We start from the raw sequence: 25,720 nt of genomic DNA on the forward strand, positions 1-25,720 counted from the left end.
GTTTATTTTCGAAAGAGTATGCATGTTTGCATTTTCATAATATCATTTTCCTTTATTTAAAAAAAATACATAGGGCTTAAATTCCTGAATGTGTGTGTGTATAAAAGTGTGTATGAGTGTGTTTGTGTATAGGAGAGAGAGAGAGAGAGAGAGAGAGAGAGAGAGAAGGAGAGTGGGAAGATGGGAGAGATTGAGTACAGATGATTTACAAAAATATGTTCAGTCTAAAGTACATTTTTGTTCTTGATTGCAAAAAAGGAATGTGGAAGAGAGAGGAGATTAGAGTTGAAACTGTCACCTGCTGGTCATGAAAACAATTGTAAATGACCTTGTTTGATGAGGTAGCACACACACACACACACACAAAGAGAAAGCTTGTTGCTTGACACCAAGTATTAAAAGAGAGACAAAGAAGAAAAGAGGTTCAAGGGTGAAAAAGGGGACAAAATATAACTGTAATTATGAACAAATTAGAATGGCTCTCTGCTAGTAAGCTAATTCAGTATGTGAGAGTAGATTTAAGGTTAACAAGGCTTACAATGTACCTATATTTAACCCTTTCTCAGATATATATAACCAAGTGTATATATATATATATATATATATGTATGTATATATATACTCACACTTGGTTGTAACCTTGGTGCATAGGAAGGGCTAGATTTAATAGGCTTAAATCTCTTGTAACCACTTAGCACTCTCTTTTGCAACTTAACACATGACTCATAGCTCTGAGACACTTGAACTTTCTCACAGTTCACAGTGATTATTCTGAAAGTGAAGATATGCAGGTTTACTGGATATACAATAATTTCAGGTGATAGATAAGCTGAAAAGATGTACACCAACTATTTTTTTTTAAATACAAGTTATGAATCCTGACAAAACATCAAGGGTTGTCAGAAACTATTTGACAGTTCATGTAACAAACTATTCTTTTACAATTTTTACAATATTACTTAAACTCTGTTGATACCAACATGCCTGTGACCATTCTTGGTTCTGTGGTACCAACTTCTTGTTTTAAAGTGATCTAAATTAAAACTTTTCATCAAAATTGTATGTTATTTTATGCTCCAAACACCACCTTAATAATTACAGCTATTTCACTAAATTCTTCATTATTTTAAAAATTAATGGAAACAAAAGCAGTGTATTTCAATAAAAATACTGTAACAAAATGGTTAAAAAGAAGTTAGACCTTAAAACAGAAAGAAACACGAGTTACAAGGATCTGAAAATTTCATTTCAGAACAAATTAAATATTTTCAAATCACAAATAAAACACAGCACACAATATATGAGGAAAATTCACAGTATCTGCTTGCCTAACTGAAACCTCTATAAGACTTATTCTCAATTGAGGAATGGTCATCAAATGACACACACACACACATACATTTCATATAGTTTTACATATCTCCAGCCAAATGGTATTTTTACATTTTTGTTTCCACATATTTTTAAGCGAATGTATTTCATCTTCATTTATAAGAAGTAAAATAATATTGTTCGTATGTCTAAACTTAATCAACTGCATATACAGATGAATATTACAAATCACTTCCTAGGTATAATTATGGAATAATTTTCTTCCTGGATCTCTGCACCGAAGAAGAAATGAATAATGGCAGATTAATAAAAAAAATATATAAATATGTACAAATCAGGAAAAGAGAATTTATATCTGGACAATAATAACCTTAATTACAATATAAGCAATACACACATATACAGCATCATCATCATCATAGATAATATTCATATTATTTGTGCATATATATATATGAATGTATGTATATATATATATATATATATATATATATATATATATATATATATACACATACTTACAGAGAGAGAGAGAGAGAGAGAGAGAGAGAGAGAGAGAAATATGAATAAAATCATCCTCATTATATATATATTAATCTGCTTTGCAAGAATCTTGGTATGAAACAGTGTTGCAATCAATATTCTTGTGCTTTGGTTGGGTCATAGTACCAATAAACACATACATTATTATTCACTTCATTTATACTTTTATTGCAAACTAATTGGTGATACATTTCTCTTCCCACCCCACCCCATAACCTTTCCAATGATTTCAAATCATCAAACTGAATTCTTGCTCCTGTTATGTCACGCATTGCCTCTATGTTTTCACGTATGTGCGTATTATCATGGTACTGTTTTGTTGAAATTGTTTTCTTATATCTTTATTTCCATTTGTTTTTCTTTTTTGTTTTTCATGTGTGAGCATTTTGTAGGTTGTGCATTGTACATGTGCATGTTGTGCGTGCATGTGTGAGTGTGCATGATTTGTAGGCATGTGCATTTGCGGTTGGAATGTAGTGGTTGATGTAGTTGATACAAAGTCAACCAAAGATTACTACAGTACACACATAGGCAAAAACAAAACAAAAAAAAAAAGAAATAACAGCTGATACAATGTAAACAAACTAATATCACTATTTGAACGTGAAATCATTGAAAAGTTGATAGTAGTGGGATAAAAAATTTATGAGAAATTAGTAAGCAACAAAATTAAAACTGAAGTAAGATACAATCAATACAAGTATTATTGGCACTATGACCTAACAATAAAACCACAACACTTTTGTACAAGTGATCACAGATGTAGCAAAACTCATGTGTCAGAAAATAAGGAATACAAAAAAAGCAAAAAAAAAAGCAAGTGATGAGACTCCCTACAAATAACTTTGTTGAGTAGTGAAAGAAACATAAAGAAATTCTTGTTGATCATTCTGTTCCACTGAGACAACAATCCTGTAGACCATTATGTACAACAAAGACTTATAATTGGCCACATCAATTTGATATTCTATTAGTTGAAAGTTGATCATTTTATACAACTTTGTTCTATGTCCATAACTAAGAGACTTAATAATACAGGAAAACATACATACATAACAGTGACATACAATATTAAGACTATATAAGATATGAATGTTTTATAGATTTTCAGTGCCAAACTCGAATTCAATCAGGAGTTGGAATATGATCCTCATGATGAAAAGAACAATATAGATTTTAACTAGCTAAAACTAGACCTAAAATAACACTTATGGCCTACAATAACACTTATGTATGAATGGCTCCACTTATATATCTGTATTTGTACACCGAAAACACAAATGGAGAAGAGTATGAGAGAAATGAGAGGTTAGTAGTTTATATATGGTCATCAAAACTGTATTGTGTCTGTCATATAGATACTTATATTGAAAGTGGTCTCAACACAGAACTGTCAAATGTTCCAGTTCAGTCAGCTGTTGTTGGATACTATAACACAGGAACATGTTGCTATAAACAAAAGTAGCATTGTCAAACAGATGAGCATTTTGGTAGCTTGCAGTGTTAAATGTAACTAATCCTAAGGATATAACTGAGAAGTATATTTGTCCAAGATGGCAGCACAAGAGGTCAAATTCTTAATCAGTAGCTAAAGGGAAAAGAAAAACCGCTATTCATTCTTTAATTCTTTAGTGTTCAAACTGGCCAAAACTGGCCGAAAATAATACCCCTTTATTTGTCTGAACTGGCCAAATCTGTATCTAATTCTTCTACAAAATTGCTAAAAAAAAATAAACAAGTCATGTTATTGAATTTTTGTAGCTTTGAAATAATGTGAGATAAAGCCATTTCCTGCCTTTATTCAAATAAAAATACCATGAAATTTTCGAGACTTCTTGGCTTTTTCAACATATGAAGATAAAGAGTATATCTTAGTTTTTAATGATAGGGTGTCAGCAAGTAACGATTCTGACTTTGAAGGTTTTACTCTTGAGGATGTATGAAATATAAATGAAAACAACAGTGATTTGTCTTTGGACAAATCTGATATTGATATTTATGAATCTTTGTCAGACGAGGAAGATTTTGATAATGAAAGTGATGAAAATAATATTGAAAACATTATGGCAACACGATTGCCATAATGTACATCAACTACAATTACTGATTTCACAGAAAAGACTGGTCCACAACACAATCTACCTCCCAATGCTCAACCATTGGACTATTCTTATTTTTACCAAAAAATTTTTTGGAAATTGTCACAGAGGAAACAAATAAATATGCTCAACAAATAATTTCTATTCGTGGAAGACCTGATCCACTATGGCAGTCAACTGATACTGCAGAAATGTGAGCTTTTTTTTACTATAAACATTATGTTTGGCATCCAGCAGCTTCCTCGACTGTGGAACTACTGGAGTCCTGATACAAGGTATGGTGATCTATATATCTCCAGCATTATATCTAAGACAAGGTATTCAAAAATATCTCAATATTTGCATTTAGTCAATTCCACTAAAACCTCCGGCAAAATCGACCCAAACTATAATCCCCTGTATAAAGTACGCCCTGTAATTGATTTATTTTGTGATAGGTATAAAACAGTGTATCTGCATGGGAAAAATCTCAGTGTAGATGAAGCCATGATAGGCTACAAGGACAGAGTACATTTTTGGCAGTACATGCCTGTCAAACCCACTAAATGGGGCATCAAGGTGTGGGAAGTCTGTGAATCACACACAGGATATTGTGTTCACTTTAATGTCTAAACAGGTAAAAAAAATATAGTGGAAACAGACCATATGGATTGGGATATGATGTAGCATGATCTCTAACTGAGCCATTTCACTATCAACACCGACACTTCTATTTTGACTGTTTCTTTTCTTCAGTGGCTTCGGCAGAACATCTTGCCTGCGTAAGTACTTACATGTACAGTACTACTATGGGCAACTGCAAAGGTTTATGCCGTGAAATGAAAACAAAATTTAAAAAATAGGGAACATTCTACAAATGCAAAAACAAAATTTGTTAGCAACTTTATACAAAGACAAAAGACAGATTTTATTTCAGTCTAGTAATGAACAACCTGGTGCTGGTGCTGAGGGGAAACCCCTAGTGAATATTTGCTATAATAAATATATGGGTGGGGTTGACCAATATCAGGCATTACCCAGTTGGATGACATAGGAGAAATGGTGGAGGTACATTTTGTGGTTTTTAGTAAATTTAACTATAGTTAATTCATATATTGTTTATGTAAAAAGCCACAAAGTACCTTTGTCACCAAAAGACTACAACCATTTGAAATTTTGTGTGGACATTGCATCTCAGTTACATGATGGCTTTTCTTCCAGGAAGCACAGAACTGGGAGAAAAGTAAAATTAACTGAGGTAGATGTCAACAGAGAAAATATTAACTTCCATAAAGCAGAAAATATAAATGGAAGGAAATAAGTTTGCAGACTGCGTTCGCTGCAAAAAAGAAAATCTCTGACAGGATATCAGGTTGAGACCTCATATATGTGTTTGTTTTGCAAAGTGCCCTTGTGTAAATGGTGCTTTGGACAGTTTCACAAAAGAGATATAGCATAACTATATTTTGTTGTTTGATAGTAATACTATCATATATTCCTTTCATTTTATTACAAATAATACATGAAAGTGAGAAATCATCATTATCATATTAATTTTCAGTATGTGTTACACACCTGTCTCACCTGTTAATGAGCTTTTTTCCACACCTTTGTCTCACCTGTTAATGAGCTTTTTTTATTAGATGTATTCATTAAATTGTATAAGAGTACATAGCCAATTGACTAGTAAAATAGTTTTGAACTTTATTTTCAATGAAAATGAATGAAATATAAGGAAAAAATCTTGTACCGATTATATCTGTATATTAATTAATTCAAATTAATGTACCTCATCTTGAAAAGTGGTAAAATTGTTGGCGGTTGACATCTGGGATAATTTTAGTAATAAATCAAACAGGTAAGATACATTAAGAATTTCAATTTTAGTGCTTATCCATAATGCTATTGCTTTTACACCTGTAAATTAAATTTACCTGCCCATAAAAGTCAAACTTAATCAGGTAGATCAGCTAAAATTACATAAATATAAACCACTGTTAAATAAACACCCACTGACAAAATTTCAAATCTACTCGTAAAAAATTAACAAAGTTACAAGCAAATATTGTGGACACCCCTCTTGAACCTGAATAATTCAAAATAATGTGGACAAATAAGCATTACATTTTACAGATTAATCTGAACATTAAAAGGTTTTACTCTGTTAGCATTACTTGAAGGGGATTTGATTCTGAAGCAGAATTTTATGGCCAGATGTTCTTCCTGTTGCCAACACTTGTTTTAAAATAAAAGAATTTTATATTCCACAAGTGTTCAAAAGCATACAGCAATTGGTCATAATGTCAACATGAAATGTAAACTTCATCAGCATTTTACTTAAATGGTGACAAGCAAAATATTAATATTCACACATTTATATTTGCATGCATGCACAGACAACAGGTTTACTGCAGTTTAGCTGACTCAGAATAATAGTAGAAGACACTTGTCCACGCTGTTATGCAGTAGGACTAACTCTAGGTCATTTGGTTGCAAAGCAAACTTCTTAAATACACAAACACAAACTTAAGAATTTATCTGAAACTTCAATGATGACAGAGAAGTTAGTATTTAGCAATTATATATAGTGAAAGCTTATAGTTGGAACCAGACATAATCTAAAAATACACAGGATGTTTGTATTAAGGTAACTTGAAATTACAATTTTATAATTACAAAGGTAAATGAAAATGAAAAAACAAATGAACAGATCATTCATTATGTACAAAACAAAAATGTTTTTGTATCTTTTTTCTCTACAGAATGAAATTATCTTAACACAGTAAAATAGTACAAAAGACTCAGAAAATACAACCTTAAGCTTCTAATTGGTGAAAATAAAGCCTAAATAATTATAGCATTTCATTCAGGTTAGCCAGAGAGCTATGAGTAAAGGCCTTCAAACTAATATAGGTCAAATTAAAATTGCTTGACTACAAGATTTGACAAAAATAAGCTGAAGGATTTCTCAAAATAGTTATGTAGGAAATTGAAGTGTACTTCAATTTTCTAAGACTGACACTAGTAAAATGGCAATGAGTTGAGAGAGAGATAGCAGTAGCTTAACAGTAATTCATATTAAGTTTAACAAATGAATTACTTTTTAAATTTTTGAAATGTTTTGTTTTACTTTAAATTAAATTTTTAGAATACTTCTAGCTCTGAAAATTATGTTAGTTTAGAAAGAAATCTACCAAACAAATACAAACAGAAAGGATAGCTGTTGAATGAACAACAACTGGAATTTTGAAACCCAATCAAATAATAAACTCATACATGTCATATTTACATATATAGGTACATATTTGTCATATTTACATGTGTGTGTGTGTCCCTCTCTTTCTCTCTCTCCTTATCGTGACACTGCATGGTAGCTATAAATGAGCATTATCATCATACAAGCCATGTAGTACTGGTCCAGTGGTGTAATCCATTCTTCCATGAAAGACATGTCTGGCCATGAGGAAATATTACTTTGCTTGAAAATAGATGAGGGTTGGTGACAGGATGGGTATCTGCTTAAATAAACTCCGTCTGACCCATGCAAGTAGACTTTAAATAAATGATGATAATGATGATGATCACTACTCTAATGAAATATCCCAATGAAAAAGGATGTATTAGCTTGTTCTCTAAATACAATGGTAGATATAATTTGTAATTTAGGTTCAAAGCTAGCAACAATTTTCAGGCGAAGGATTAGCCAATTAGATTAACCCTAGTACTTGATTGGCGTTTTATTTTATCTACTTTGAAAAAGTGAATAGCAAAGTTGTACTTGACAGAATTTAAACTCAGAGTATAAAAACATGGAACAACTAGCACACAGTATTTCCTGGTGCTCTACCAATTCCACCAACTTACTGCACTTTCCAATGGTAAAAGTTAATAAGAGCAAAAAGTGTCAACTAACCTGTTCTGACCATGGATCGTCTCATACTGTGGATGACGATTACCAGTCCAAGTTTCAGCTTCCGTTTTCTCATACCTGGCTAATGCACTTTCAGTAAGTGCAAGTGTACTCAAGTTTACTGGCTGCAAAAAATTAATAAATAAATAAAATGACAATGAGAATCATTTAAGTAATAGAAAAACTGAAGCATCATTTCAAAATTAATTTAGTCAATACAAATTTATTTGCAGATTATACCACTGGACCAGTGCTACAACGGTTTCTTGCTTTGCTATTTCTGTTGTTTGTTGAAATATATATTTTCAAACTATTGCATCATCATCTCCACCCCCATCTTCTTTTTCGTCAAAGGCATACAGAGTATATGGGTCGCTTATGTAGTATATTCTCACGATTCATCTCATCTCATTGTTAATGTAGAGTACCTATTATTAATAACACTTGATCCTACAGGTACAACCTTGCTCATAATAGCCTCAATATTCAAGAAAATATAGTATAAGAAATTCAAAAGCAGAAACTCACAATAACTTTGGTTAAGTGTAAAACAAAGCTTATAAAGACCCATCACATTAACTATTAAAAGAGTATCTTATTTCAACAGAGCCATACCCATGTAATATTAAACATTACTTACACTGGTTGAGTTTTAGTCTTAAAATACTAATGAACAATATGGCAATAGAGAATCTTAATGTACACTGCCAGCTATATAAGTAGCAAGATGCTTTAAGTTTAAGTATCTTGGCATTATCATTAAACTTGGCAATAGATTGTGTTTTCTGTTGTCTATCATTGTCCCTCCTTGAATTTTTCATCAACCATTCTTCAATCCTTGTTCTTCACTATATTTGTCCCTTCACCAACTCCCCATCTCCAATCATCCATCACTCTCTTCATATACACTTGCAACATCTATCCACTCTCACTCCCTGTTCTTCTGTCTGCACCAACCTCTATTCACCTTCTTATACGTTCAGGGTTCACCCCGACATCCCAGTACCACTATTTTATCTCTCTTTCTAGTTCCAACCCAGTTACTGCCACCACTTTTCGACAATGTGAGGAGCTATGTAGCTTCTCAACAGAAACCTGTTCTGTTCTGGGCCCTTCTTTCATACTTTAACCTCTGATCTCCTACCATAAATCTACATCCATCTCTACTCTAGTATCACCCAGCTGAATGAGTTCTTTGTTTTAAAAGTTGCATAGTGACCTCACTAGTGCTGGTGCCATAAAAAAGTACTCAGTTTGCAAGGTACTTAAATGGCTGGCATTTGGAAAGAGCATCCAACCATAGAAACATAGACAAAACAGACATTGGAGTACGAAGCAGTTCTTAGAACCATCAGATCCTATCAAAATAGTCCAATCCATGCCAATATAGATGGACATTAAAAGATGATGATGAATAACATTTTTTCTTACTACACTAGCATAGATAGGGCAGATCTGCAGTAAGGTAAATCACCGTTCACTGTATCTTTGAGATCTGTTATCCTAAGATCTACTCTATTTCCTTCCAAAAGGCACTTTACCAACAAGCATACATAATCCAGATACATCAACTATCCTAACCTGCATGGTTGTTTCACTTGCATACATTAGATGCTTCTTTCAGTTCATCTGTGCTCCAAATTTCATACAAAATTGCCACAGGTCACACTTAACTAAGCCAGCAGGTCCCTACAGCCAATTGCCATGTTTTACTATCAAGGAGCCTTATAAATTTTGCATGTCTTTTTCTCTCTCTCTCTCTCTCTCTTTCTCTCACACACACACACACACATGCACACTCTCTCTCTCTCTCTCTCTCTCTCTCTCTCTCTCACACACACACACACACATGCACACTCTCTCTCTCTCACACACACACACACATGCACACTCTCTCTCTCTCACACACACACACACACACACACACATGCACACTCTCTCTCTCACACACACACACACACACACATGCACACTCTCTCTCTCAGTATGTGTGTGTGTATTTATACATTTATTTATGTGTGTGTGTATTTATATATATATATATTTGTGTGCATGTGTAGGTGTGTGTAGGTACATAAACATACACATACATATAGAGCTTATATCCCTTTTTCTACACTTGTATAGGTGGGATAATTTTTAGCTGTTGTTACAATGTAGGCTGCACATCACTATAAAGTGTGAGATAGAAAACACTTTTATTTGTCAGGAAAATTGAAGTGATCAGAGTTCTGCTGTAAGTTTCAATTTACACAAAGGTTGAGGTAAGAACATTTGAACATATGACAGGACTTCTGCTTGTCTAACAGATACTATATGATAAATGTCTCACAAACCTTAGTTCTTATACTGGCTCTTAGTAGATGCTGTGTATATATGTAAACACCTCTCAAATCCCAGTAAGCTTGTAAAAGGTCAATGGATAGTTCCAGTTCCATGGCATTAAAGGAATGAAATATTAACTTCCTGAATGGAAGTTAACTATCCAGAATGGATAGGACGTTGGCTTAACACAGATAATACTTCTGGATTATCTGGTAGGTCAGCTGTTAGGGCATGATACTCTTGTAATTGGGTGATTATCCATGAACATTGGCACTTAGGTGGAATCTGAACTCGGGATGTAAGAAACCAAAAGCAACACCTTGTTTTACACTCTAATTCACTTCCATGCAATTCTCCTGGTATTATTAACCCCAGAAGGATAAAGAACAAAATTGATTTCAGCAGGATATGAACTTATGAACTTGGAGTGAAGATAGCTGGAACAAATAACACAAGTCATTGCACCTATTACCTTAGCAACTCTACCAACTCCCATACACAGACAGACAGACAGACAGACAGACAGACAGACAGACAGACAGACAGACAGACAGGCTGGCAGAGAGACAGACAAATATAAGTTTGCATATCTACATTTTCATGATTGCATAAGCCGAATTTTCTAGTTTGATGCCCTTCCTGGTTTGTTTCCAAAGAAGGTAACATTCCCCTATGAATGGCCTAGATATGCTTTTGTGGTCGACAGTAAACAAATGGCACTGTTTGCATGAATGATGAGGCTTTGGTTTATATTTAGCTTGCAACATGTCAAGACATCCCAAGAAACCTGGAAACATTCTCATGGTGGATTGCAAACAAACTGTCTGCATGAATGATGAAGCTTTTGTTTAAATTCAATACACATGAGGAAACAAAGGGAAATATGAACTCACTTGCACACATATATACATCATTATATATGTAATAGACTTCTTTCAGATTTTGTCTAATAATTTCACTCACAAGGTATTGTCCAATCAACAGATGTAATAGAGGACTCTAGCTGACAGCATCTATACAGTGAGACTGAACTCATAACCATGTGGTTCTGAAGCAAATTTCTTAACCACACAGCCATGCCTGAGCATCATCATCATCATTGTTTTAACATCCACTTTACTATGCTTGCAGAGATGAGACAAAAATTGTTGAGGTACATTTTTTAAATAATTGAATGCTCTTCCTGTTGTCAACCTTCAACTGTTTCCAAGTAAGCTAGTATTTCCCCTTGTTACATGTGTGTTAGAGAAAGTGTCTCATAATAAGTAATGAATGGAACTGATATGGATTTCAGTTAAGGTAATATGCTTAACACAGAATATAATGTATAATAACTACAGAAAAAGAACTCACTGAAAGATATCAGCCCAAGACTATAAATATATAATTCTGTATAGCTATCTTAACTAACTGAAAACTAAGTATCAAACATTTTAGGAAATAACTGAAGCAAGAAGTTAATATTATGTCCAAAAAATGAAGGTTAATACAATCTGCTTAAATAACAAAAGCTGGAATTTAACAATAGCTCTCATGATTCTTGAAAGGGTCAAATTAATTTATGTTTACAATTCAAAGACATTGGAAATCTTCCTACTTAAAATGTTTAGTTCCTCAGGCCATTGAACTTGTGTAAAAAGAAAAGCTAGAATGTCAGAAATGCAACAAAATCCAGAAACATCTTAGGCTAATACTTGATGAGACATATGAGAAAGAAGCATACAAGAAACCATCAAACAAACTGAAATTTATATGCAGTCTTTATAACATAATGAGATAATTTGAGAATGGAACGGAGTGAACAAAGTGATTGCAGAATACCCACCAAACCAGACATGTCAGAAGGTTCACACACAACCCATGAAGTTGCTGAGTGGTATCCAAAAGATTGGAAAAAACCACCTGACAGGCTTCCATGATGATGAGAAGACAAGTTAGTCAAGCAATATAGGTTGAGATGGAGAAGAATTGCACAAGCAAGACAGAATTGGAAAGGCATTAATTCTCCACCCCTTTAATTCTCTCAATTTACACAGAGTACAAATGACAGAGAGAATTAAAGGGGTGGAAGAAAGGTATTTGTAAGTCCAACAGTTGTTACTGGGGGCTCAGAGATTTATGATAATGTTGGTAGATGCAGTCCATCACAATATGCGGCCATAATGGATGCAGTTAACATTGGATGAGATGAGCCTCTGTCATCAGGGTAGAGAAGATCTTACATTTCAGATCTTAATGCAGAAAAGTTCAAAGCTGTTGTTTGTACTCTGTGTAAGTTGGATCTATTAATATAAATATCTATATATTTGTACTTAAATATTCACCTGCAAGTCTCCATCTTTTGCTTTTTCACATTTTGCATGTGTACATATATATATATTTTGTGTTTCATACCCAAACTATCATATTATATTTAATATATCTAATTTGTTTATCCACATAATTGCCTCTATATCCACTCAGCTGGATCCCTCTTATAGCGATGCTTTACCCTGTGGAATTGATCCCTTGTAAAGACATTGAAGTCTAAGTTAAACCTTTTGAGCACTACTAAGTGTCTTCCATACTGAGAATCTTTGGATCTCGTCTGTGGACTACACACACACACACACACACAAATATGCATGCATGTATATATAACTCATCATTTAACATTTGCTTTCCATGCTGGAATGGGTTGGACAGTTCAGCCAGTGGGCTGTACCAAGCTCCAATGTCTGCTTTAGCATTGTTTGTACAGCTGAATACCCTTCCTAATGTCAATCACTTTAAAGAATGTACTGAGTAAAGTTTAAGTAGAATATATCTTTCCATAATAAAAGGTTGGATGTACACAACAACTACCTTTCTGACAGCCTAATCAGAGTAAAATGAAAACCTTTTCAAGATTATTTACATGCAGTTGTTTATAACTGTGTATTCAGAAACATCTGAGAGTTAATCCAATTGAATTCAGTTGCAATTTTCAGAACTGCAGCTCCTCTAGTGTTACCTAGGTAATTAGTTTCAACATTTTGAAGGTTTTCTTTAATGAATTTCTCTTTTATCTAGTGAGGTTTATGAATTTATTGAGAAGAAAATCCCTCAAATTTTTCAATTGTCATTTGATGTCTGTTTCTCCATACAGGAATGGGCTAAATGGTTTGACAGAAGCTGACAAGCCAGAAGGCTGCACCAGGCTCCAGTCATCTGTTTTGGCATGGTTTCTATGGCTGGATGCGCTTCCTAACACCAGCCACTTTACAGAGTATAGTGGGTGCTTTTTATGTGCTGCCACCACAGGTGCTTTTTACATGGCACCAGCATGGGTGATTTTTACATGGTGCCCAGCATAGGTGCTTTTCAGGTGGTACCAGCATGGATGCTTTTTACATAGCACCATCACAAGTGCTTTTTACATGGTGTCAGCATAGATGCTTTTTAGATGGTATCAGCACGGGTGCTTTTTTATGTGGCACCAGCACCCATGGGATCGCCAAATAGCTTGCAAGACAAGGCCTCTCAGCTGAGAGGGAGAGGAACCAAGAGAAATGGCCCTGTGCCAGGCAAGATGTTGGAGTATGATAGAGGGACAGTGACAGCTGTCTTACAGTAGGGGAGATACTTGGCAACCCCGATAGGACAAGGGAGGAAAGGGAAGTGGGAGAGAGTTAGAGAGAAGTCAGAGTGACAGAGAGGGCCAACCCATGGGGAGTATAAGTAGTACAGAGGGAATAAAGGAGATGTTCCATAAGAGCATGAGATGAGAAATAATTAGAAATAGCAAGTGATGGTAAGAGGAATTGGAGTGGCTGGGGAGTGGGTATGGTGGATATGTAGAAGCATGGAGAGGGTGGGGATAGGCATGTGGGAGAGAGTGAAGGGACCTGCAGTCGGTGGTGGCGATATTGGGAAGATGGGCAGTGGAGAACTTTTGCCAGAGGACAGAATTATATGTGTGAAGGGAAAGTGTGCATAGCCAGAAAGGGCATGTTTGTATGTTACTCTTTATGGAAATGCTTATTTTAAATAGCAGTAAAGGTTGTGTGTAATTTTGAAGTTCTTTTTTTTTTTTGGAAATCAACATGAAAAATCAATGTATTATTTTTTTAAAATTACATGGTCAGCAAAGCTGGATCAAGCAATAAAACATTTTATTGTCTAAGTAACTCGGTGTTTAATAATAAAATCAACATGTATAGTTTACAGTGAATTCCAGAAAATATAAATAACTTATTTTTTATTCAAATGTATTGATATATATTTGCAAACCCTTCAATATTTTCATCCAAGTTATTAATTTAGTCCTTCCATTCTTGCATCTTATAAAAGCACATAAATTTCTGTTATTATTCTCAAACGTCAAATAAATAAATAAATATATATATAAATAAATAAATAAACTAAAACCCAATGTTGTGCCAAGATTTCTCTACATCTAGTTATTTCAAGAAATTAGGTCTTTGTCTTTGATTTATAAAAAAAGTTATCTTTTAGTATAAAATATCATTATTAAATTTGAAATTTAATATATTTTAGTTAAGTTTTATTTTTGGAGTTTTAGTTTATAATTATGATAACAAGTAGGTGTACTGTAAGGATGTGACTGGCAAACTTTCATTTGGATAGAAATAACTGGTAGCAATCCAAAAATAACTAAAAAGAGATTGTACAATATTAAAGCCTATTATTTCTTTAAAACTAAAAATTCAGTTTTGAAAACATCCAGATTACTTTTCTTTTTTAATTTTTTTTTTTCTTTTTTTATTATGATTAATTTTATCAAATTCTGAGAATATCTGAAATATTTTCATCCTTGAAAAATGTAAGTCTGTTCTCTCTTTTACTGCTGAGTCTGCATAGTACTTTAATTAATCATACTCACAAGTATGTCAATATACACTGGAATGGAACTTGAATTCATGTTATAATATGTTTGGTCGTTTTAGTATATGTTTTCTTTCTTTCTTTACCTATACTTCATCCCAAGAATAGACAAGGTCATGCCTTAGCTTTTTGCTTTGGAGCACAAAATTAATGACACAAAACTGATCTTTGTCAATGCTGATCATTAAAACAAAGTTCTTGTAGTCTTTATAAATTCTTTTACAAGAAATTATAGAATATTTGCATGATGATATTAATATAACATCATAAACTATCAGTCAGTTCTTGAGACAGCTTTTGATTTCATTGCTATTAAGTAACATTCATCATCATCATCATCGTCGTCGTCGTTTAACGTCCGCTTTCCATGCTAGCATGGGTTGGACGATTTGACTGAGGACTGGTGAAACCAGATGGCTACACCAGGCTCCAATCTGATTTGGCAGAGTTTCTATGGCTGGATGCCCTTCCCAATGCCAACCACTCAGAGAGTGTAGTGGGTGCTTTTATGTGTCACCCGCACGAAGGCCAGTCAAACGGTACTGGCAACGGCCACGCTCAAGATGGTGTATTTTATGTACCACCTGCACAAGAGCCAGTCCAGGGGCACTGGCAACGATCTCGCTCGAAAATCCTACGAAGGCCAGTCAGGCGGTACTGGCAACGGCCACGCTCAAAATGGTGTATTTTATGTGCCACCCGCACAAGAGCCAGTCCAGGGGCACTGGCAGGACAAACCAATTAGTGTGCAGCCAATTTTTAACTTATGAGGGAATTAACTTGCAAGATTGTAAATGTAAAATGAAATTAGACGTTATAAGCATCAATTTGTAACTGAAAAGAATAACAGGCCCACTACCAGTAGCAATACTTGGTCACCTGACAATAGTTAATTGTTTAAACCCTTTAGTATTCAAATTATTCTGTCAAATGTAATCCTTATTTATTCACATTGTTTTGAATTAATTATGCATTATATCGTAGCTTAGAGATTTCAATGATATGACTGCATATTTCTAGAATCATATTGTAGGGTAGGTGCAAGAGGCCAGATCTAGTTGGTTTGAACATAAAACAGGTAGAATATGTGGGCCAAATATAGCGAGTTTAAATGCTAAAGTGTTAAATCTTATATCAGTATTCTTCCTGTATTTCTTATCTTAGATTGGAGTTTAAAATTGTTTAACAAGCATTTAAAAATTAGAATACAAGTAATTAAATCTTTCACATAACTATAGGTGCAGGAGTGGCTGTGTGGTAAGTAGCTTGCTTACCAACCACATGGTTCTGGGTTCAGTCCCACTGCGTGGCACTTTGGGCAAGTGTCTTCTACTATAGCCTCGGACCGACCAAAGCCTTGTGAATGGATTTGGTAGACGGAAACTGAAAGAAGCCCATCGTATATATGTATATATATGTATGTGTGTGTTGTCCCCCAACATTGCTTGACAACCGATGCTGGTGTGTTTATGTCCCCGTAACTTAGCAGTTCGGCAAAAGAGTCCGATAGAATAAGTCCTGGGGTAGATTTGCTCGACTAAAGGTGGTGCTCCAGCATGGCCACAATCAAATGACTGAAACAAGTAAAAGAGTATAACTGGAAACTTCTTTTTACAAAACAACCTCAGCTATTATAAAGATATCACAAGTAGATTTTGCAGTAAATATTGAGAACCAGATGTTAAATCAATCTGTCCAGCCTAAACAAGTGAAGGAGCCACTATAGAGTGACTCAACTGGCTAAAACAACAGCAAAATTTTCCGTACATCATATCCTGCATATCATTTTAGATAAAGGAGGACAGGTTTGGCAATATAATCACAAGTATAAAAAAGATTGATGAGATGGCTACGAGTGAAGTATCTTTAATCAACAGTCAGCTTGATCAGGGTTGACTTAGAGCTAAACAACAGCAACAACTAACTTATAGTAAATTTTTAAGGTACTTTATGAGGTTAATATCATCAGTAAGCAAATACATAAGCAACAAATTGTATATCAAGAACAAGAACTGACCTGAAAGACCTAGAGTCCCAATTCTATAACTGTTCTCACCAATTATTTTATAGCTCATCACCAACACGCAACTATTTCCTTCTGAGTTACCAATGACATAAATACTAAAGCTTTCACTTGTTTGGTAACTCTTATACTTCTGAAGCACATGTCTCCACCAAAGTCATCAGTAAAGATAATTGATACAGAAGAACAGAAATCTGAGTGGCTTACTACAACTTACCTGATGCCTAATTATTGTAAATTAATATCTTGCTACTGTTGACATTGTTTCAAACTTCTAAGGTCAACAAAATAAATAGCAATGTCATACAATCAACAATGCTTTCTTTTAAATAAATATCTGTTATCTTGTACCCCATTAAAGCATTTTCATAAGCACCATTCTGTACATCATTGTCACTTGTATCTCAGTTAATGTTCTAAAAGTTCATTCATTGTCTCAGTTACTAACTGTTTTATTCCCTCAACTCCCACACAGCAATTCATAATATTTGTCTAAGCTTCCCTAGTAATGATACATGTAAACACTGTTTCAGTGCATATGCTGATGACCTGCCAAAATCAAAATTGACATTAAAAACACAATAATACTCTGTAGTGTTGCATCACTGCTTTTCAAGTTTTATTCACAAACTTTTACGACAAATGTTTTGTGATTCAATGTTTTTGGTAATGCCAACTGGTTTACTAAATACCAGAAGTCTAAAAGTCTATTTGAGGCACTGCTTAGTGTTTTTGCAAACAGAACAAGGTAAAAACTGAAAGCAACAATACTGTAAAACATCAATATTTATAGCATAATATCTCAGTTACTAAGAAAGGGGCTTGAAACTGAATATTTTCATGTTATTTTGACGCATATGAAATTATGTGTGCTACCAATTGCTTTATTTTGAGATAGATCAAAAGAACAAAAGACAAACAGACTAAACAGATTAAGAGTAACAAGAGGATGGGCATAATTGCATGATTAACCCTTTCGCTACTGTATTTATTTTGAGATGCTCTGTGTTTTTTTCAATTAATTTTGAATAAAACAAAGAATTTAGTAAAATAACTTAGTTATCAATAAGTAAGGAACATAAATTGTGACTAAGGTTTGGTGGAAGATTTTAATTCAAAACTTATGAAAGCAAGACATTTATACTACAGAGCCAGAGGTGGTTTCAGCTGGGTCGGTATTGAAAGGGTCGATGGTTGCTTCACAACCATATCGATTTGGGTTCAATTCTACCGCAAGGCTCCTTTAGCAAGTATATTCAACCATTGTCTTAAATTGACTAAAACCTTGTGAATGTAATTTAGTAGATGGAAACTATACAGAACCCTTTTGGAAAGACTATTCCAGTCTTTGGGGGATATAGTTAACCCTTTAGCATTCAGATTATCAAACATAGTACTTATTTATTTACATTGTTTTGAATTCATCATGCATTATATAATAGCTTTGAGATTTTCACAATGTGATAATGTGATGGTTTGTTTTTAGGGTAGGTGTGAGAGGCCAGATCTGGCTGGTTTGAATATAAAATATGTAGAAAATTGAGCCAGATAAGGCCAGTTTAAATGCTAGAGTTAATTATTAGCCTGGCATCATATGATCCCAAACCCTTGGGTACCTTTAGTAGAATCCACTTTGTTGCAAGCAATCAGACCAATGAGCAAAAAACCTGAAAGGAGGTCACATAGTTTTTTGATGGGTTTTGACTCAACTATTACAAAAAATTCTTTTTTCTTTCTTTCATTTCATCCTAGTTTCATTGATAAATACAAAAGAGAACAATTTATGGTATTTTTTTTCAACCTGTTACTAATGTAACATACCAACATTACATTGACATCATAAAACAGTTTATCTCTTGTGAAGAATATTTTTCCTTTTCTCCATAAAGTTGTTATTTGTAACAGATGAAATATTTTTGGTCATTTAACTCTCTTGTTACACTATTTCCATTGTAATACACTACCTTTATTTCAATTAATTTTGAAAATGAAGAATTTAGTAAAATAAGTTCATCATTATCAATCTGGTATTTGAGACATAAATTAGTATGAAATTTTGATGGAAGATTTCAATTTAAATCAATGAAAAGGGAGATTTGTATCACAGAACCAGAGATGGTTTCAGACTGGTTGATATCAGAAAAGTTACGCTTCTGTCAAGATAACTTTAAAAAGATTTTATATGGATTAAGTTTATTTCTTCAATCAAAATAGATACTTTAAAAGGAGTACAGAAGACAACAATCCTTTTCAGAAGAATATACGATGGCATGCTATATAAATAAAAAGTTGAGGATAGGGGATAATGGTAAAACATCTTATGGAAATAACAAGAAGCCCTATCTGATTGGTGCCATATAAAATGCAGAATAGAACAAGTATAAGAGTTGATGTAATAGGAATGAGCAGAGGGAATTTTTTCAATACTTTTCTAATATATCAGAGATCACTAACTATAGTATAGAAAAGAGTGGGAAAATAGAATTCACTATGGAACTACTTCAATCGAAAATAATAGAAATCTAAGTGCTAGAGTCATTTTTTTCTGCTTCTGATATACTCTGTAACCTACAAACCACAAAACAAACAAATCATTAAAACATGTTAATGAAAGCACAATCACCTACAAAATGAGCATGAAGAATGTGAAAAATCTGTTATTTCCTTTGCTAAGAGAACTACTTCATTCTGATAATAGCATGCTATGCTGACTAAGCCAGAGTGACCAAAATCAGGGTGGTTGTTTCTTAATAAAACAGAAAAATTTAATTTCCTATGAAAATGGTTTTACAACAATCTGAAATGGAAACTTTTTCTTATTCTTTTTTATAAATTTTAGTGAAAGCATTTTTTTCTGGTAGTAGCTGCTATAATTACTGCAATTATCATAATGCATCTTGATTAGAAAATACAAAAAAATGGGGATTAATATAACCAGATATTGTAACATGAAAATTTACTTTGAAATCATATCCTTAAAGTTTAGATGTATTCCCTCAAGTAATGACTCAGCAGAGAATATTTCCCAAGCAACTCAGTGATATCACTGAGCAAGAGAGTTTAATTTTAAATTAAACTGGTTCCACTTACAATTGGGTATTTTAATGAACATTTCAATAATATTTCTGATAAATATTTGAAAACTAAAACAAAATGTTCACTTAATTAAATATGAAGCCTTATAATAGAAAGAGAAAATATGAAGCTTTACAGTGAAAAGCAAAATGTAGTTCATGATACTCATTCTTTTCCAAGATTCAAAATGAGGCCATACATTTCTTTTATTACTGCATAAAAAAATACCAATACCTAGAACAAATCTCTAGAAATTCTTTTTTATGGTTGTATCTTCAATTCAACCAAAATCATTAAATTAAGCTGGCTACATATAAAGAGTATCATCTCCCACATTGAAATTGATAGTCACAGATGTTAACAGAGCTGTATCATATAAATTATATATTACATTTTGCACTTGTTAGAGTCAAAATTAGGTATGCTGCAAGAAAAGCAATATTTGATCAGCAGAAAGTAATAAAATGGCAAAGAAAGTCCTAGATAGAGGGGAAAAAATTTATGCCACTCTAAGTGAGATGTCAATGTTGAAACATCTCATAATTGGAGTCAATATGCTGTAAAAACATAATACACTTTCAATAACTTGGCGTTCTAACCATCATGTTTACCTTAAGAGCCATTTTCTTAGGCGAGAATAAAAAAGAAAAATAATATAATGGTATTCTAAGTAATTCTGACAGAATATGCTTTATGAAGTTATTTTTTTCTTTACAATAATATAATTCATCATCATCATCATCTCACACCTGTTATCCATGCTGGCATGGTTTGGACAGTCTGACAGGAGTTGGCTGATGAGCCAGAGGACTGTACCAAGCCCTATTGTTTGCTTTGGCTTGGTTTCTACAACTGGACACCCTTCCTAATGCCACCCACTTTACAGAGTGTACTGGGTTGGTGCCTCTAACATGACACCAGCACCAACTGGATGATCAAGTAACTTGCAAGACAAATACCCCCCTCAACTGGGAGGGAGAATAGTAATGAAGGTAGTGGCTTTATATCAGTTGGTGAGAGGTTAAAGTATAATAGAGGGATAGAGAAAGGTGTCTTGATGTAGAAGAGAAACATGGCTGCCCCATTTGGATAGCTGGCACTGATTTTGTTATGACATTTTGTATCTGAGACACCTGATGTAAACAAAAACAATGAAATCAAAGATGAAAGATGGGTAATGGGCAAATATGACATACTGCAGGAGTTTTTACTCCTTCATCAGCACCCATCCAACCCAGTAATCATTCACCAACACATTGCTTAAACAGCCATTAAATATAGTAACATTATTGGATATACCAATTGTACATATTAAACACATTTCTCTTGGCTCATTAGTATAAAAATCATTTACTCACAGGAGTGCATTATTGCCTCTCTTCTTTAATCTTTCCTACTTCTACTGTAATGGCCTCTGCTCCTTGGAACTAGTTGGACTCATGCCATCCACTCACTCAAGCATTCTTGAGGCACTCATTTCACTTCCTCACACCATCCTAAATGTGTTCAGTGCCCCAGGCTCCACACTAATCTTTATGTCTAATCTATCTTTCCTAAAACATCAGCCCACCGAAATTCCCTCCTAGCTTATCTTTTTCTAACTGGAATTGACTTATCGATTTATAAGGAACATTAATAGTAGCAATCTCAATGGTCCTGGAGGGTTTACAAAAGCTACAGCTACTTTCCCTTCTTCCAGATCCAACAAGTAGAAAATGAAAAATAATAGACAAATTATCTTTATAAAATGAGTTTTCTTTTCTAATCAAAACTAAAATGGTAGGGGTTGTACATAAAAATATAGTTATGGACACCACTTTTCTTGTCTTTTTTTTCCTTTGTTTGTTTCCTTTTGAAATCATATATAAGGGTTTGAAAGGAAAAATCAGTTTGAGAACCACTGCTTTAAAGGGAAATAATGAAATGTTTATATTTTATTCTTAACTACTTCTAATTATTGAACTGCAGCCATGCAGGACATCACTTTGAAGGGTATCAGTCATAAGTAGGAGAACAGATGTGCTTCATATGAAGACTTAAGATAAAACCATAACAGATATGACATGGAGCAGTAACAGTTGTAATGATGGAATATAACACTAAGAGTTGTGTCATCAGCATTTGCCAACTATATACAATTATGTAAAGAAAACGCATATTTCATGATCAGAATAATAAAAAGTTAGCATATACTCAAATTTGTGATAAAAGACAAACCACATTGGTTGATGAGTATTGTTTTGCATCAGTGACTACAGGAGACAATTAGTTGCTAACTTTAGTTTAATTTAGAAATCCGATACTGCATTTACCATTCTGTTTTTTTAATCTTCAGTTGCTTTTTCACCATTTTCCATGGAAACTGCACTGGAGGCCATTGTCTGTGTGCATACATACATCCATATATATCTGTGTGTGTGTGTGTGTGTGTGTGTGTGTGTGTGTGTGTGGTGATGCAAACAGGAAAAATAGAACTCAAAATATGACTGTATATGTATTTTTATTAATATTTAGCAGAAGCAACAGTGACTCAAGGGCCGAGAGTTTCATGTGTATGCCAGTGCATATATATATATATATATATATATATATATATATATATATATATACACATATACATATATACATATACATATATACACATTTATTCTGAAAGAGACTAACTGCACACTTTCTTTTTCCTTCTTCCCATTCAGATTTAGATTCAACCTAACATACCCAGCTTTATATAATTACTAGCAACTCAGATTTACCAGATAATTGTTCTGGGAGAAAACTAACATACACCATAACCATTACAAATGTTCCTCAAACAATATCTTATCCACTTGTTGTGATGTAAACTCCTGTAGCATTCAGTTCTAACCTCATGTTGTGTCAATGTTTAAATATGTCATAATCTGGCCTGGTACCAGTTGCTTGCCTTTTATACTTTTATTCTGTTATTCATGTACATGCTTAATTGAAACACTGCCTATAGCCAATCTTCATTAGACAGCTATAATGACCCTGCATTTTTAGTTGCATTTCAAGTTGGAGTTTACGTAGCAAGTTAACCTGAACTATAATTGTGCATAACTATTTATGTTACATCATCGGATGTAATATTTTATGTGTGTGTGTGTGTGTATGTATATAGATGCAGGCATGGCTGTTTAGTAAGAAGTATGCTTCCCAATCATATGAACCCAGATTCAATCCCATTGTGTAGCACCTTGGGCAAGTAACATCTACATTAGCATCAGGATGACCAAAACTTTGTGAGTGAATTTGATAGAGAGGAACTGAAAGAAGCTTGTTGTATATGTGTGTGTGTGTGTGTGTCTCTCTCTCTCTCTCTCTCTCTCTCTCTCTCTCTCTCTCTCTCTCCATATATATATATATATATATAAATGTCTGTTCCCAATGTCTGCTTTGGAAGATTTTTACAACTGGATGCCCTTCCTAATGCCAAACACTTCACACCACGGACTGGGTGATTTCATCATGACACCTGTACTAGAGAGAAAGATAGAGATGGTTATGAGTATTTTGGCATGCAAGTGTGTGTGTGTGTGTGTGTGTGTGTGTGTGTGTGTGTGTGTGTGTGTGTGTGTGTCTGTGCACATGAGTGTATGTATGTGAATATTTACATTCTTCACTTTTGCATGGAAAATGATGTTTATGACATTCCTTGTCAACAAAATCATCTCACAGCCCTATGCTTTCAAAGTCATGCAGAATAAAATTATCCCTTACTTGAAAAACAGACAAGGGTTAATGACAGGATGGGCATTGAGCTGTAAAACAATGCTTCAGTAATATGTATTCATCTATCCCATGCCAGCATCGACAAACAGATGTTGAATGAATGAATGAAGCAATCAATAAACAATTTCTGCAGAAAGTTATCTAAAAACTGGTCTGTTTATTTTACACAAACACACTCATGTTGTTTCATACGTATTACAGTATTTCATTATCTTCTCTTATAAAACTTTACAGAATTATAAACAGGAAGGAAAAGTGCCCAAAATCTATATCACAAGTAATAATGAACTGAGTACTGGTAAACAGTCTTGATATTATATGTTGATAGTTGAATTCCCAATGGTATTTGCAAACTACAAACACACACCACCCATTTCTCTCTCTCTCCCTCTCTGTATGTATGTATGTAATGTGTGTATGCTCATCTGTAAGCATGTATGTATCCATATATATATATATATATATATATATATATATATATATATATATATATATATATATATGTGTGTGTGTGTAGGTATCTGAAGCAGAAGCCTTAGTTTACAAAGTTATATAAAGCCAAACTCAACCCTCAACAAGCTGCATGCAGTTAGACAAAAGACAAAAAAAAAACCTATATAAGTATGAGCAAAGGCAATTTTAGAAGCTGACACCCATATTTTAAAAGCTGCTACCTTCAGAACTAAAGAAAGAAGGCCTACAACAGTTACTTATGGAATTTGAAAAAAATTGTGCTGTAAATTTTTCCATCAATAGTACTAAGCAATTTGAACAGTGTACTGCCACAAAATTTTGTATTCTATCAAAAACTATAAACAATTTGAATTTAAAGAAACAAAAACAGAAATAATATTGTAATAACACTATAAGAACAAGTGTAAGTTATCAATCTATAAGACAAGTATAGCACCAGATGGAAAAACTAGATATAAAAATAAAAATTAGTCAGTTTCCAACATGCTGTCCTCAAGGAAGGCCATTAGCATTGAAGTCACTACTCAGTTTATAATCTATATACCACTTATGACTGATGTCTGGCATGAAACTTAGAATAATGAAGGCGTAATCAACTTAAGGAACACTATAATAATCGTTTCAAGTTTTGGTACAAGATCGGCAATTTTAGGGTGAGAGCATCAGTTGATTGCATTGAGCCTTGGTGCTCATTGCTACTGAGTTTATCAACTTTCAAAGGATGAAAGGCAAAGTCAACCTTTTTTCCAGAATCTGAACTCAGTATATAAAGAACCAGAAGAAATGCTGCTAAGCATTTTTTTCACACACTAACAATTCTGCCAACATGCTACCCGAAAGGATATCATAATAATTATTTCTTTATTATTCTTTTTTGAGGAGAGTGCTTGAGTTTAGAGTGAATGAACTGTGAAAACGAGGTCAACCAAAGAAAAGGTGGAGGGGACAGGTGGAGGAGGAGATTGGGCGGGTTGGTTTGAGGAGAGAGGACACTCAAAACAGGGTGAGAAGGCAAGATGGTGTGAGAGTGTTTGCTGTAAGAGTAAGGCAGAACTGGCCACCCCCATTATCGGGAACAAACCCGGATTTAAAATATTGGACATTGAACAAAATAAACTGGTTTAAAATCTTAGCACAAGGCCAGTAATTTGGGGGAGGGGGTAAGTCAATTACATCAACACCAGTCCTAAACTGGTATTAATTTTATCGGCCCTGAAAGAATAAAAAGCAAAGTGACCTTGGTGGAAATTGAACTTGATAGTAATAAAATATAATGTAAAAAAATAGCATATTTTCAAATCGCTTTTTCTTATGAAACCACTTCCAAGTTAAGTAGAAACATTT

General features: G+C 33.8%; 1 protein-coding gene across 2 annotated transcripts in view; it reads right to left on the reverse strand.

Annotated features, from left to right (window-relative positions):
• The window catches only part of LOC106867959 (hyccin), a 331,646-nt gene that overhangs the window by 109,626 nt on the left and 196,300 nt on the right, over positions 1 to 25,720 (reverse strand). For both annotated transcript variants that reach the window (XM_014913039.3, XM_014913040.3), the window contains one exon: positions 7,867 to 7,988. In XM_014913039.3, coding sequence (XP_014768525.1) covers positions 7,867 to 7,988 — 122 coding nt within the window. The remainder of the gene's footprint in view (positions 1 to 7,866; positions 7,989 to 25,720) is intronic.

This window comes from Octopus bimaculoides, chromosome 2 (genome assembly GCF_046866305.1).
Source record: "Octopus bimaculoides isolate indiv1 chromosome 2, ASM4686630v1, whole genome shotgun sequence".
Taxonomy (NCBI): domain Eukaryota; kingdom Metazoa; phylum Mollusca; class Cephalopoda; order Octopoda; family Octopodidae; genus Octopus; species Octopus bimaculoides.